The sequence below is a fragment of the Paroedura picta genome, chromosome 7, assembly GCF_049243985.1.
Source record: "Paroedura picta isolate Pp20150507F chromosome 7, Ppicta_v3.0, whole genome shotgun sequence".
Taxonomy (NCBI): Eukaryota; Metazoa; Chordata; class Lepidosauria; order Squamata; family Gekkonidae; genus Paroedura; species Paroedura picta.
This window is the reverse complement of record NC_135375.1, coordinates 57,764,270-57,776,844: the sequence shown is the minus strand read 5'-3', so window position 1 is coordinate 57,776,844 and position 12,575 is coordinate 57,764,270. Positions and strand designations below refer to the sequence as shown.

General features: G+C 40.7%; 1 protein-coding gene across 2 annotated transcripts in view; it reads right to left on the bottom strand.

The window, feature by feature from the left end:
• The window catches only part of MEGF10 (multiple EGF like domains 10), a 115,889-nt gene that overhangs the window by 8,279 nt on the left and 95,035 nt on the right, over positions 1–12,575 (bottom strand). For both annotated transcript variants that reach the window (XM_077344457.1, XM_077344456.1), the window contains 5 exons: positions 11,028–11,156; positions 7,287–7,415; positions 4,708–4,836; positions 2,828–2,956; positions 573–809 (listed from right to left, as the gene is read on the bottom strand). In XM_077344457.1, coding sequence (XP_077200572.1) covers positions 573–809; positions 2,828–2,956; positions 4,708–4,836; positions 7,287–7,415; positions 11,028–11,156 — 753 coding nt within the window. The remainder of the gene's footprint in view (positions 1–572; positions 810–2,827; positions 2,957–4,707; positions 4,837–7,286; positions 7,416–11,027; positions 11,157–12,575) is intronic.

Sequence of the window (12,575 nt, the reverse complement as noted above, 5' to 3'; positions counted from 1 at the left end):
CCTCTAGGGCAGCTGTTCCCAACCCCTGGTCCAGGGACCAGGCGGCGGCAAAATCCCTCGACAAAAGACTACCCCCCCCCGGGCCTCAGTAAAATTGTCAAGCATTGACCGGTACCTGGTGATAAAAAGATTGGGGACCACTGCTCTAGGGCAGCTGTCCCCAACCCCCCGTCCGGGGACCGGTAACAGTCCGTGGATCAGTTGGTACTGGGCCTTGGCTCCTCCTCGTCCTCCTCCCTGGATGCTGCCTCGGGGGCTGCCCTGCCACTCTGCCGCTGGCTCCCCATGATCTGACACTGGACGTCTTTTTATGTGTTGTCCTGATGGGAAGTATTGTTTGGTACTTAATTAATGTTGATAATTAGTAGAGAGGAACTTGGTGAATAGAGAAATGTTGACTGAAATGGAGCATGTGGGAAGGGACTTAAACTAGATTTTTATACGTCCTGAGAGCAAAAGTTTTCTGTTACCATGGTCTCTGCAGTGAATGCTATAAGGAAACCAACCTTGTTCCTTTCTAATATTTTTGCTTAGTAGATACACTATTATGATCCACACTAGAAAGTTCCTACCTGAAATGTTGTAGTCTGCATTGATGACTCGCATGGCAGGTGTATAAGAAACTGCAGGCATATTTGTTTCCTTTCCTTTCTGCTTTTGTCTATAAATGATGAATAGTGCTAGCAGGAAAAGGACAACCAAGACAAGAATAATGATACCAGCAATAGCTCCAATCTGGTAAGAATCCGCAGGGATGGCAGCACTAGTGCGGCTTAAACTGTTCAAATTTCCTACTATGATTACTCCAGCTGGAAAACAAGAAAAGATGGGATGGGGTGGGGATATATATATATATGCCATGAATGACTAAAGGAATGGAATACAAAAGACGGACACAGCTTTTGGTGTGTAAAATTTAGCTACATATGTTAATTTAAGCATGGTCAAAATGCTTCTGAAGACATGTCAGATGGCTGATGCTATGGAGCTCTGAAATGCTAGTTTTAAAACCAGTTAGGATAAATTAATATGTTTTACATTTATATCCACTTTCTTCCCTGAAACGAAAGTTGTGTACTTAAGGTATACTTTAAGAATACTCCCTCAAACCCATGATTATACATACATTTGTTTGAAGTGCTATGCTTTGATGTATGGCAGATAGGCTTGTCCTTATTTGTTGTATTCCTGTTGCTATTTTTAGTCATACAATCTGTACAAGAATTTAAAATGTTATGCTTTAAAAAAAGCCCAGAAAATATGGATTGGGATAACATTTTCTGTTTAAAAATGCCAAAATATTTTCATATTTTTCTCTGCAGCTGTGTATATTAGCAACCTCCCTTTTAAACAAATCCAGAAGTTTTAGTTAATCATCTAGATCTGTGTTCCCCAATCCCCGCGCCGTAGCCCGGTACCGGGTCACGGCGAGGGGGAGAGAGGCGCGGGCACCGGCACACCAGTGGGAGCGCCTCCCCCCCGTGGCGCAGCCCACAGGGGGAGGCGCGGGCGCAAATGCGCAGGCACGGCAGCTCTGTGCCTGCATATTTGTGCCTACTGGCGAGCACCGCACTGAGGGGGAGGAGGCGCAGGCACAAATGCGCAGGCGTGGCAGCTGTGCACCTGCACGTTTGTGCCCACTGACGACTGCTGCTCACCTCGCAGTGCAGAGCTCGCCAGCGGGTGCAAATGCGCAAGCGTATAGCTGCCACATCTATGTGTTTGCGGCCGTGCCTCCCCCCTTTGCGTTTGCACCCGCACTTCCCGCAGGCATCCGCACCTCCTTCTCCCCTGGTCCCCGGGCCTCCCTCTCCCCCTCCCCCAGTCCCTGGTCTGAAAAAGGCTGGGGACCACTGCTCTAGATAATTCAAGATGCTATATGCATTACTGCAATTTGTCCATACAGGAGGTGGGACCCCTTCCTGTGTGGCACCTTTTAAAACACCCTGGGCCCATGCCCCCTTGTGAATGTTGCACGTGTGATGTGTCAATGCCACATCCATCCTGCGCACTGTCAGGGCACGTGTCTTCCTGCCACCTGCTCCTCCATGGTGTCAATGGCGGTCAGAGGTGAGTCTCTGCCATGTTTTTCTTTATAGATATAGCTTTATTCATTGTTCATCTAAATGTGGCCTTTTAAACATTTAGAATGGATTATATTGTATTATATTATTAAAGGTATTATTTTGTCTAGACAAAAGTATAAAATACAATCGAGATACATTTCAAATACCTTAATGAAATAGGAATTCTACAGTGTAAAAGATAATGTAAAATGAAGCACCACAAAGTATATGAAAAATTGGGGAAAATACATAAAACTCCAGAAGGAGTTATTTCTCATACTGTTACCTGGAAGACATCAGAGCCTCCCTGAATATTTTCTCAGTTGTGTCATGAAGGAGACTAGATTTCAATAGGTTTAGCAGGGTGGATGGACCAAGGTACCCTGATCTCAGGTCCTGAAAACTAAGTAGGGTCAGTTCTGATTAGCACTTAGATGGTTAACACTGCCAAGGAAACTAGGGTTGCCAAGCTTCTGTATTTCTCTTGCCTTGAAAACCCTACTGGCTGCAACTTGATGAGATTTTCATCCACTAGCAGTTCTGCTTAATATTGAACTGTAATGATGTTGTTAGTATGATACAAAATCACAGTGAAGTGAAATCCTGAAAGTATTTCTTTCTTTATTTGTATGCCAGATTTGGAATAGCTAAAAATAGGCATAGGTTTTAGTTCCATCTTTTTCAAAATGCTTGCTGTATACCTTTCCACATATCAACAACTGGAAGTTCATTTTTAGTTTGCTGTGTTCTGAAAATACTACCTTGGTCACATCTTGCTCCTTTCCATCCAGGACTGCAGTAACAGGTCCCTGTGATGTAGTCACAAGTTGAGTTGTTCAGACAATCACATATTTGTCGGCAGCCATAGCCATACGTCCCTGGAGGGCACTCTGTGCAAAATAATATGCAACAAATGTCTTTTTTGCCTTCCAAGCAAAATAGACTTGGGAAACTGAAATTTCTCTGTATAATGGACAGTAACTATGATCTAATAAAACAACTCTGTGTGGACCTGGAACTACAAAATTGTCAGAAAACACTCAGTATTCAGAGAAATTTGAAATTATGCACAATGAAAACTCTAAATTATCTATAATTTTCCAGATCTAAGCACACAGACATCATTTTAACATGAATAAGATTTGAATAAGATTTAAGATAAATATATGCCTTAAATAGCCATTTTAAATATATATATAAATCTGAGATACAGTTCTTTGAAATCCTGACATGTATAGGACACAAATTTCTTAAAATTTGACTCTGTTGAATCTTCTTATATACATCACAACTGGAAACTTTGCAGATTCTGTTTATGAGCTCCCAGAAGAGCTGAGGGCCCTGCGGGAATTACCAGCATTCTGCAGGGCCTGTAAGACGGAGCTCTTCTGCCAGGCTTATAGTTGAGGCCGGGTGGTAAGAAGATCAGCCCCCCCCCCTCACAAACTGGCGGTAGAGAGTGTCACCCCCCCCCTCCTGTAGTTGAGGATGCAGAGACTAAATGAGTAAGATTAAGCCATCATTGTTGCCACTATTGTAAATTTATTGGAACTTATTGTTATTTTATGGTTTTTAGGGGATGGGGTTATGTAAGCCGCCTCGAGCCTTCGGGGGGGGGGGAGGCGGGGTATAAATACAACAACAACAACAACAACAATAATAATAATATCAGCAGCAGATGGTAATGTTTCATTTTGCCAGGCCCAAAGAACATTAACCCCAAATGGGTATGTTTAAAATCATATACATAGAGTGATTCATACTTCAGAAAACATGCTGAAGGTTCCAAAGACTCGTATTTCTGAAATTTTCCCTCCCCCTTGCTCAATATTCCGTACTCCCCTCCTCCCTTCAGGCCTGATGTAAAGGAAGCCTCTAACAGCCCCTGATGAGGGGAGGCATTTCCAAGAGCAATGCAGGGGAGTCTAGAATGTGCATTCCAAATCACGCATGTCTCTTCTTCAGCACTCTCTGAACATTTGAGACCTACTGTGCAAGATTATTGTACAGATGAAACTGGGTGCTGTTGCGGGGTTCTTTTGCCTTCTATTTCATCTGCACAACAACCCTGTGCAGTAGGCTTCAAGTGTTTCATCTCCACAACAGCCTGCGTTGGAGGCCTTAAACATTTCTGCTGAACAACAACCCTGTCTACCCTCCAAAACAGCCATTTCTGCCTGGGGAGCTGATCTTTATAATCTGGAGATGAGCGGTAATTCCAGGAGCTCTCCAGGCCCCATATGGAGGTTGGTTACCCCTGAGTTGGAAATATTCCTGGAGGTTTGGAGGAGGGCCTTCAAATGGTACAATGCCTCAGAATCCACCCTCCAAAGTAGCCATTTTTGCCTGCAGAGCTGATCAGTATAATCTAGAGATGAGCAGCAATAGTAAGGACAATGGTAGAGGCTTGCAGGCTGAAGTTGGGGTGGAGTTGTGTGGGTGTGTCCCACCTGGGCTACAAACAGCAACTGTTTGTATTTTGGGCACAGACAGGCCACCATGGGTCCTGTGAGTCTGGAAAGCGGGAAAATCTAAAAAAGAATATTTAGGGCCTAAACTATAGGGACACAGCTGTCCCAGGCTAGAAAGATCTGATGAACTTGTGTATTTCTTCTTCTGTGTGCACAATCTTTTAGCTTACTTTGTTCACAGTGTTTTCCCATGAATCCTGTGCGACATGTACACTGCCCTGAAATGTGATCACAGTCAGCTCCATTTTGGCACTGGCAGATTAATGCACAGTCCTTTCCATAAAACCCCAAAGGACATCCTGCAGTAGAAAGAATAAAAAAATCTATTTCAAAAATTGTTGTTTTCAATAAAGTGATGATCATAGCCATATCACCAACATAATAATTAAATTATTTAATTAGATATTCAATATAAAAGCCAATAATATTTGAAGGAAACTATATGGGAAGTTAGGGACTGAATTATTTTAACAGAGGATGGGTTACATAACTAATTCAAGTAGTGAAATTTAAATACTTTTTTCAAGCAGGAAAAGTTGAGGTACTACTCTCTATTGAAGACGGGGAGGCTTGTTAATAATGAATGGATCTTTGGATGAATATTCTCTGCACAAGATCCAGAAGCATAAAACAGTAAAATAATGCACTGCAATCTAGCCCCACAACAAAGATCCCATTTCATTCTGGGTGGAAAAAAGAGACTTATTATATTTAAAGAGATAATTATTTAGAATAAGGAAAGCAAAGAACCTAGAGAGCTGGTGGTTGACCAGAACAAAACAGCCCTCTAAGACAAGGCCCAATTCCTGGCATTAGAGGGTTGAAAATAGAAAGTCTGGGTTTTTGTTTTTAGTCCGGCCATAGCAATCTTATGGAAAAATTGTAGTAGTACTGTTTCTGTATTCAAAATGGCTAATGTACAATGTTGACTACAAGGAAATGGTCCCAAGGATATATAATGATCAGTTAATTAATTAATTAATTCAGTAGGTGTGCTAAAGAACACATCAGTCATTGTGACATTTATCAACAGAATGAGGTTGCCAGTGTTTATTAGTCCATTACAGCCTTCACTACTTTAGCTATTTTCTTAAAGACATCACTGAAAACATTTAAAGTTAAGAATGGGATTTTAAGTAGTTATTTAACTGTTATAATTTAAGAATATTTGCATAGTGCACAAAGAGTTAAAATTTAAAGCATAGTGCTTCTAAATCTTGTGCTTCTAAAGTTGTCTTTTTGTTCAGAATTCAATAGCTCCAACCCCACTAGATCCAGAGCTTCCTATACACTCTAATGTGCTTTTCTTCTAAGATAGCACATTTTAACAGGAGTTGTTTATTGTGTAGATTATACATCAATTTTGATTTATATGCCAGCACTACCCATTCCTACTGATCATGGAAAAACATTTTTCATACAACTGGCATGATCCATGTGATCAGCTTTCTAATGTTATAATTTCTGCAGAAAGCCACTGACATCTGAAAGCTTCTCTAGTGTGGCTGTACCATAGGCATTGGATCCAATGTGATGATTGATCTGGAACTTCCCCCTCTTTTTATGTCTTCACAAGAACTGTGAAATGTTCACACCCACACTCAAACCATTTACACATGAGGAATTTGGACAGCCTCTGATTGCTGGTGAGTTTTAGAGCCCCCACCACATGACAACATCGGCATCCCAAGGCTGTCCAGGGGCTCGCTTGAGTTTTGGCCAGATTTGCCTTGGGATGAGGGAAATTTCCAAAATTGGATTTGCCAGCTCCTCTCATGCTTCACATCAGGGAGCAACCAGGGGCAAGCCTGTAGGGAGGGGGGAAGGTGTGATAGTCTCTGTAGCATTGTTCCACCCTCGCATCCGCCCTCCCCTCTCCATTTCCTGCTCTATAATTTTTTTTAAATGGTATGGACTGTGTTGTTGTGGGACTGCAAAGCTACTTTATCAAACGTAAAATAAAATCTTCTGTAAAGTCTCCACAGTCTTTCTGGAATCAGCCAGGAAAAACACAGGCCCATTTGTGTTTTCTGGAGGCGGGGAATGAACAGAAAAAGAGAGAAGGGTGCGTGATGAAACAGCCCTCTCCTGATCAGCCAGGCATTTGTGCACTTTGTTTGTAAACCCACTGTTTACATGAAATCACTTTTTGGGGTCCAGTTACAATTTCCAGCCTTTCACAAATCTACCCAGACATAAATAGCATCTGAATCACCATGAATTCCAAAAAAAAAAAAGGGGGGGGGATGCTGTATTGTTCTGGCATTTCTCTATAGCAATGTGGACGTGCTAATTTTTTTATTGAAAATGCTTCTGTGTTGTGGCATTACTACATAGCAATGCAGAAGTGCCTTTTTAAAAATGATTAATTTCAGGGGTTGGGGAGGAAGAAAGTTTCTGTCCATGAGAGAACTGCTGTGTAGTGATTGGTGGCTTGCTGTGATTGACAAGCCAAGGAGTGGGGGAGATGTTTGACTGGTTTTCCCTTGCAGCCTTGTTGGGAAGCAAAAAGCCACCAGGAGGCACAGGGAAAACGTGGGAGGGGTCTCCCGTAAGGAGGCATACCAATGTGCATCTTACAACCATGGAGATATTGGGACAGAGCCTATCCTGCTTCTATTACCAAATGGTGAACATATTAAATACTTTTTCTTTTGTGACTATCAGCAGCAGATCCACTATTACAAGTTTTATTCTACTAAACATTTTGAGTGCACAGCTGTACAGGTATATATTAGGGAGAACTCACTCTGAGTACAGTAGAGACCAGTCCATCCTGGTGTACATTTGCATTCTCCATCATAGGCACTACACCGAGCTCCATTGTGGCAATTGCAGGTATGGATACAGTTGGGGCCCCAGTGGGAAGGAGGACAAGCTAAAACAATTCAAGCAAACCAGATAGTTACATTTGATACAACTTCGTAGAACTCTATAACTCAAACATATGTGTGACACGTAAATAATATTCATTGGTTATTTTTAAAGTACAATTATTACAGTTTGACAACATTAAATCTAGCCCAGAAGTTAAGACTGTATTCTTGAACTGTGCTGTATTCTTGAACTGTGCTCTTTGTGCCCCTATGGCAAGCAGAGACAGGTTTTTTTGGCTGTAGCACTACACCCTTGAGGTTCACTTTACATTCCTTCAGGTACCAGGGGAAAACATTTCTCTTCATTCAGTCTTTTAATTAAGAGGTTTTATCCCTTTTTATCTGTTTTGTGATATGTTTACAGCCTAAGGACTATTTTATCAGTATAATTTTGGACTGCTCTCTTTGTGACCTGGCATGTTTTTATTGACTTGTTTTTATGGTCTTGTCTTGTTTTTAGTTGCTTGTAGATATTTGTTTGTTTCAGCTGTTAGTAGTCTGAAGCAGGTTCTGGAGAGGTGGCATACATACTATCTAAATAAATAAATCAACAACTGCCATGGTGGATTCTGCTACTTACAGCAAGGAAATTTTAAACATACTGTTTAATTACTGGCTATATGCCACTTTGTCTCTGCTGCTGTAAATGGCTGCAATTTTAAAACAACATTTTCTCAATTTTCCATGCATGCAAACTGTATTCATGCTATGATTTACTCATTAAGGTATGAAATGATGTGATCAATTCTAAACAGGTGTAATTGAAATTCTCATTTTAATCAATTGGGTATTCTCCCAGGAAAATGTTTGTACAGTTGCAGCCTACATGTACAAATTTTGAAAACAGCTCGTGCTAGTAAAATACTGAGAAATTCCAGGGTTGTCGGAGTTTTTTTTCGTGGAGGGGGTATTTGAAATGCCATGGTCACAGCACTGTGTCTGGCTCAGCATTGACCTCAGAGAATCTACACATGATTTTGAAATAACTTCTGTGGATCCCTTGTTCCTTGTATGTGTAGTAGCTGTTGAAAGTTTTGCATCTGACTTACAGACACAGAAAACGAACACAGCACACCCTTTCAAAATATCCTTTTTGGTGTATTTTCATCTCACTCATAATCAAAGACACTCAGGGCCTGTATATGGTTCTCTCTTCCCAATTTTGTCCTCACAGCAATTCTGTAAGGTATATAGATTCTGATGGGAGAGAGTAACTGGCCCAAGGTCACCCAAAAAGCTTCAAAGAATTGTGGGAATTTGAGACCAGATCTCCCAAAACCTAGTCAAGCATTCTAACCACAACACACTGTCACCGTGTTTTACTAGTTCCAAGGAATGGATGAATATATTTCATATGGATGATTATATTTCACATGGAATACTGAGAATCAAGCATTAAATATGTTCATGTACAGTGAACAAATGAATCACAATGGTGGGTTCCCATATTCCATTAATTATACTTTCCTACTAGTGTAAGAGTAAACACCACCACCACACAGGAAGTTTGTGAGAATGCAGAACTTCAATTATATTGCTCCTCTAATTATTCATATGACACACCATGTGATGGTAAACAAAGGCCATATTCTAGCCATGTGAGAGATGCTGATGGACTACTGCAGAGTGAACATGAGGGCACTATAGATTACAGGTTCTACAACAGAGGATTCCCAGCTTATTCAGGAAAAGCTGTCCAAAGATATTCCTTATTGGACAACTTGGGAATCTACTTTTCCTGATGTATAATGAAAAGACACAGAAACTCCCATTTAATTCTCACAGAATATGGACTATAGTCAGCTCATATGGTCTACTGGGACCACCTCCTGCCAGGGAAATCAAGGAGTCAGTGGCACATTTTTACTGTGCAAAAGGCCTTCAATAGAACTTAATTATGAGGTTAGGAATACTGATATAGCCTAAGGACTCATCTTTGTTTTCATCAATGTACTGGTCAATAACATTTTCCATGTAATAATTCATGATTTATAGAACAGCAAAGCAACCAGACACTGCTGTATTGATGGTACAGAACTGAAGGCCACTGCAAAACAGGGAAATTAGAGAAAATATAGGTTGCATGTGTTATCTCAGCAATTGAGCAGCTAAAGTTTTATCAGCCAATTTCCAAAACTACTTAAAATACAACATCTTGAAGAAATGCAAGTAAAAAGATAATTAAAAATTAAATTGCATATTTATTACACAAAAAATGGGAAATGCTAGTGATCTAGACAAAACAGGGACTGTCAATTCACATACACAAAATTCTTTAAGAGATTTCATGAGAGTCACACAGAAGTAACTTTAAATGATGGTGTCACAAGAACTGAAAGCCTTTATACAAGTCTAGTAAATTCCTTTTCCTGGTCTGAAGGTCAGCCTTAATAGACTTCTCCTCTTTCCACTCTTCCGCTCTTTTTCTTATTGCCCCATCTCAAGTTGAACCAAAGAAGAATAATTATCTAATAAGGAATGAACAGGGGCTTCAGAAGCAAAGCAAGACAGGCGAGTTTCAAGCTAATCCTAAAATTCAAATTTTAAAAATCCTAAACATTTAAATTAATAATTCTAAAGGTACAAAGAAAAAATGTTAATTTATAAATTTTAAAAATTTATATAATCTATAAAAGCCATTTTAACCAATCAATCACTACTTGTCTTTTTTTAAAATATGTTTTAATTGTAGGCCATATGAGACCTTTTAAAACACAGACCTAATATACAGTATGGAAACCCAGCACTACTGCAATCATACATAAGCATCTATAATTTTTAAAATGAAACAAAGCTAGTAATAGGAATATAGTTTATGAAAACCTTTGCATTTAAAGGTTTCTGAATAATCCATCTGTTGCCCAGAACTAAGATTCAGCCAGTTAACCTGCATGGATTACGTGAACCAATGTGCCACATTACAAGGAGTTCCATAGCAACAAGTTTTATTCACCCTTAGAATACGCTTTGAGAGGGTCACCCCCCCGCCACCACAAGGTGGCAAGGCTCAACCCCTCTGCCCCCCCCATGTCACCATGGCCTCTGAGAGGCTGCAGGTGTGCTTCGCGGCCTGGGGGGAAGCCATCATCTCCCCCTCACCCCCGCAACAGCGCAGCCCAGGTGGAAGCCGTGTGCTTGCCGGCCCACGGAGAAACAGTCTCTCCCCCCCTCCCCCCCGGCGGACTCTTACCTGGGGCCCTGAAGTGCGGAGACTCACAGACGTGTCAGCTGTAGCAGCCAGGCACATCTGTGCGGTGAGGGGTGAGGGCTCGGTGAATGAGGGTGGGAGCTGTAGGGGCAGGGCCAATCAGGGTGCAGCTAGCATGATTGGCTCTATTTCCAACTCGGGCATCCAGACCGTTCCATCACCAAGGCTGCTTCATAAATATATAGAGCAACCATGGATAAGGATTGTTACTACTGTAATATTGTTACAACTACTGAGTTACCTGTATTGTTCCCTGTTTTATGTAAACCTCCCTGAGCAGTATAAAGCCATTATAGTTTTTCACTTAGCTATGGAGTATATCTTCACTGTCTAGGGTGAAGAATAAAGAAAATTAAACTATGATTAATTATCAAGAAATCTGAACCAAGAAAATTCAAGTACTTACGCTGAGAACAGTCACTGCCAATCCATCCAGGGTAACATTGACATGACCGATCAATTGGATTACAAGTTCCATTGTTGGTGCATGTGCAAATTCCTGCACAGTTCTTCCCAAATCTGCCACTGGGACAGACTGCAAAAATCAAATGTTGGATTCATCAGTTTTGCATTTTTGCATTCTTAGAACTTGCTCAGTTTTGTTTCATATTTGTTTCCCTTAAAACATTATAACATTTGAGAATACTCTCTCACTGATGGAAAAATGGTAATGATTACAGGTGATAGGCAGAAGGATAGTTTCTTTCCCTGTTCCCAGTTGGCTTTTTTCTAGCTTCCTTTCCTCTAGACTAGCGGTTCTCACCCACCGTAACGCTGTGACCCCAACTACAGTAGCGGTGGCACGTGTGTGCGCATGCACGCAAGCCCACAATGATCTGGAGGTGGCGTGGATGCAGCTAGTGCCATGGTTCCACTGCCGTCGGCTGCGGATTTTGAGAGAGAATTTCTCTGAAGTGATATCATTTTCCATTATTTTGCTGTACCCTCTTCTACCCAGGTCGACAAAATGATTCAGAGGGTAGCCATAGGACCACATTCATAGACTAGTAGAACATTGTTTTGGTAGTTGAGTATAAGGCTCAAATATATATGTTAAACTTTTAAAAGCAAGCTTTTATTTTTAAATCCATATTCAGACAAAATACTATCAAATATTATTATTTAGTGCTCGGGCACCTATACATTTAAGGAAGATTCATTTCATGTGTAACAAACATGCTTCCTGCTCAATCAAAATTCTTCTTAAATGTTTCATTGTGAAGCTTAAATATGACTGTGATGGATTGTCAAGGGTTCATGCCTAATAGAGTCTGAGAACCTTTGAGTGACATGCAGTTCAAACACAATTCTGCTGAAAAAGTCAGTTAAGGCATCTGGAGGACCACAGGTTGACTACCCCTGAGTTAAGAAATGTCATTGGGGACATTTAGTTAACAGTTAAAGAGACAATTAAGCACTGACTGTGGACTGGGAAGAAGGCTAAGAGAGTGAGTGGATCAAGAAAGTTCTTCATTTGCACCAAAAAGGGGAAACAGTTTCTAGTAACAGAAGTTATCATGTGCAGTTAAGAAGGGAAACAGCTTTTAGAAAAGAGGAGTGATCCCAAGTCTGTGTATAAAGAAGGATTTGGGGAGATTGCTTGTATGTTCTTGCCTTCTAAACTCCACGTATCAGTGTAACTCAGAAAATTATGCTTGAGTGATTGAGCAGATATTGAAAAAAAAAGTGTCTCTCTTCAAAAGTTGAATAGCAGAAGCACTTATTTGTTGGCAACAAATTTTCTGTTGTTTATGTGAATACAAAGTTACTTCAGTTTTATTATCTCTTCACCTTATACATCTGAACCCTGACCAAAAAATAAAGCAACTGGGTGGGACAGCCGTAGACAAACAAGTGAAAAGAAAATAGATATAGGGGCTGCTCAGCAAGAAAAATTGAACAGAAAACCTTGCATGTGAGTGATGGAAAAGAGCAAGCTCATCATACTGTCATT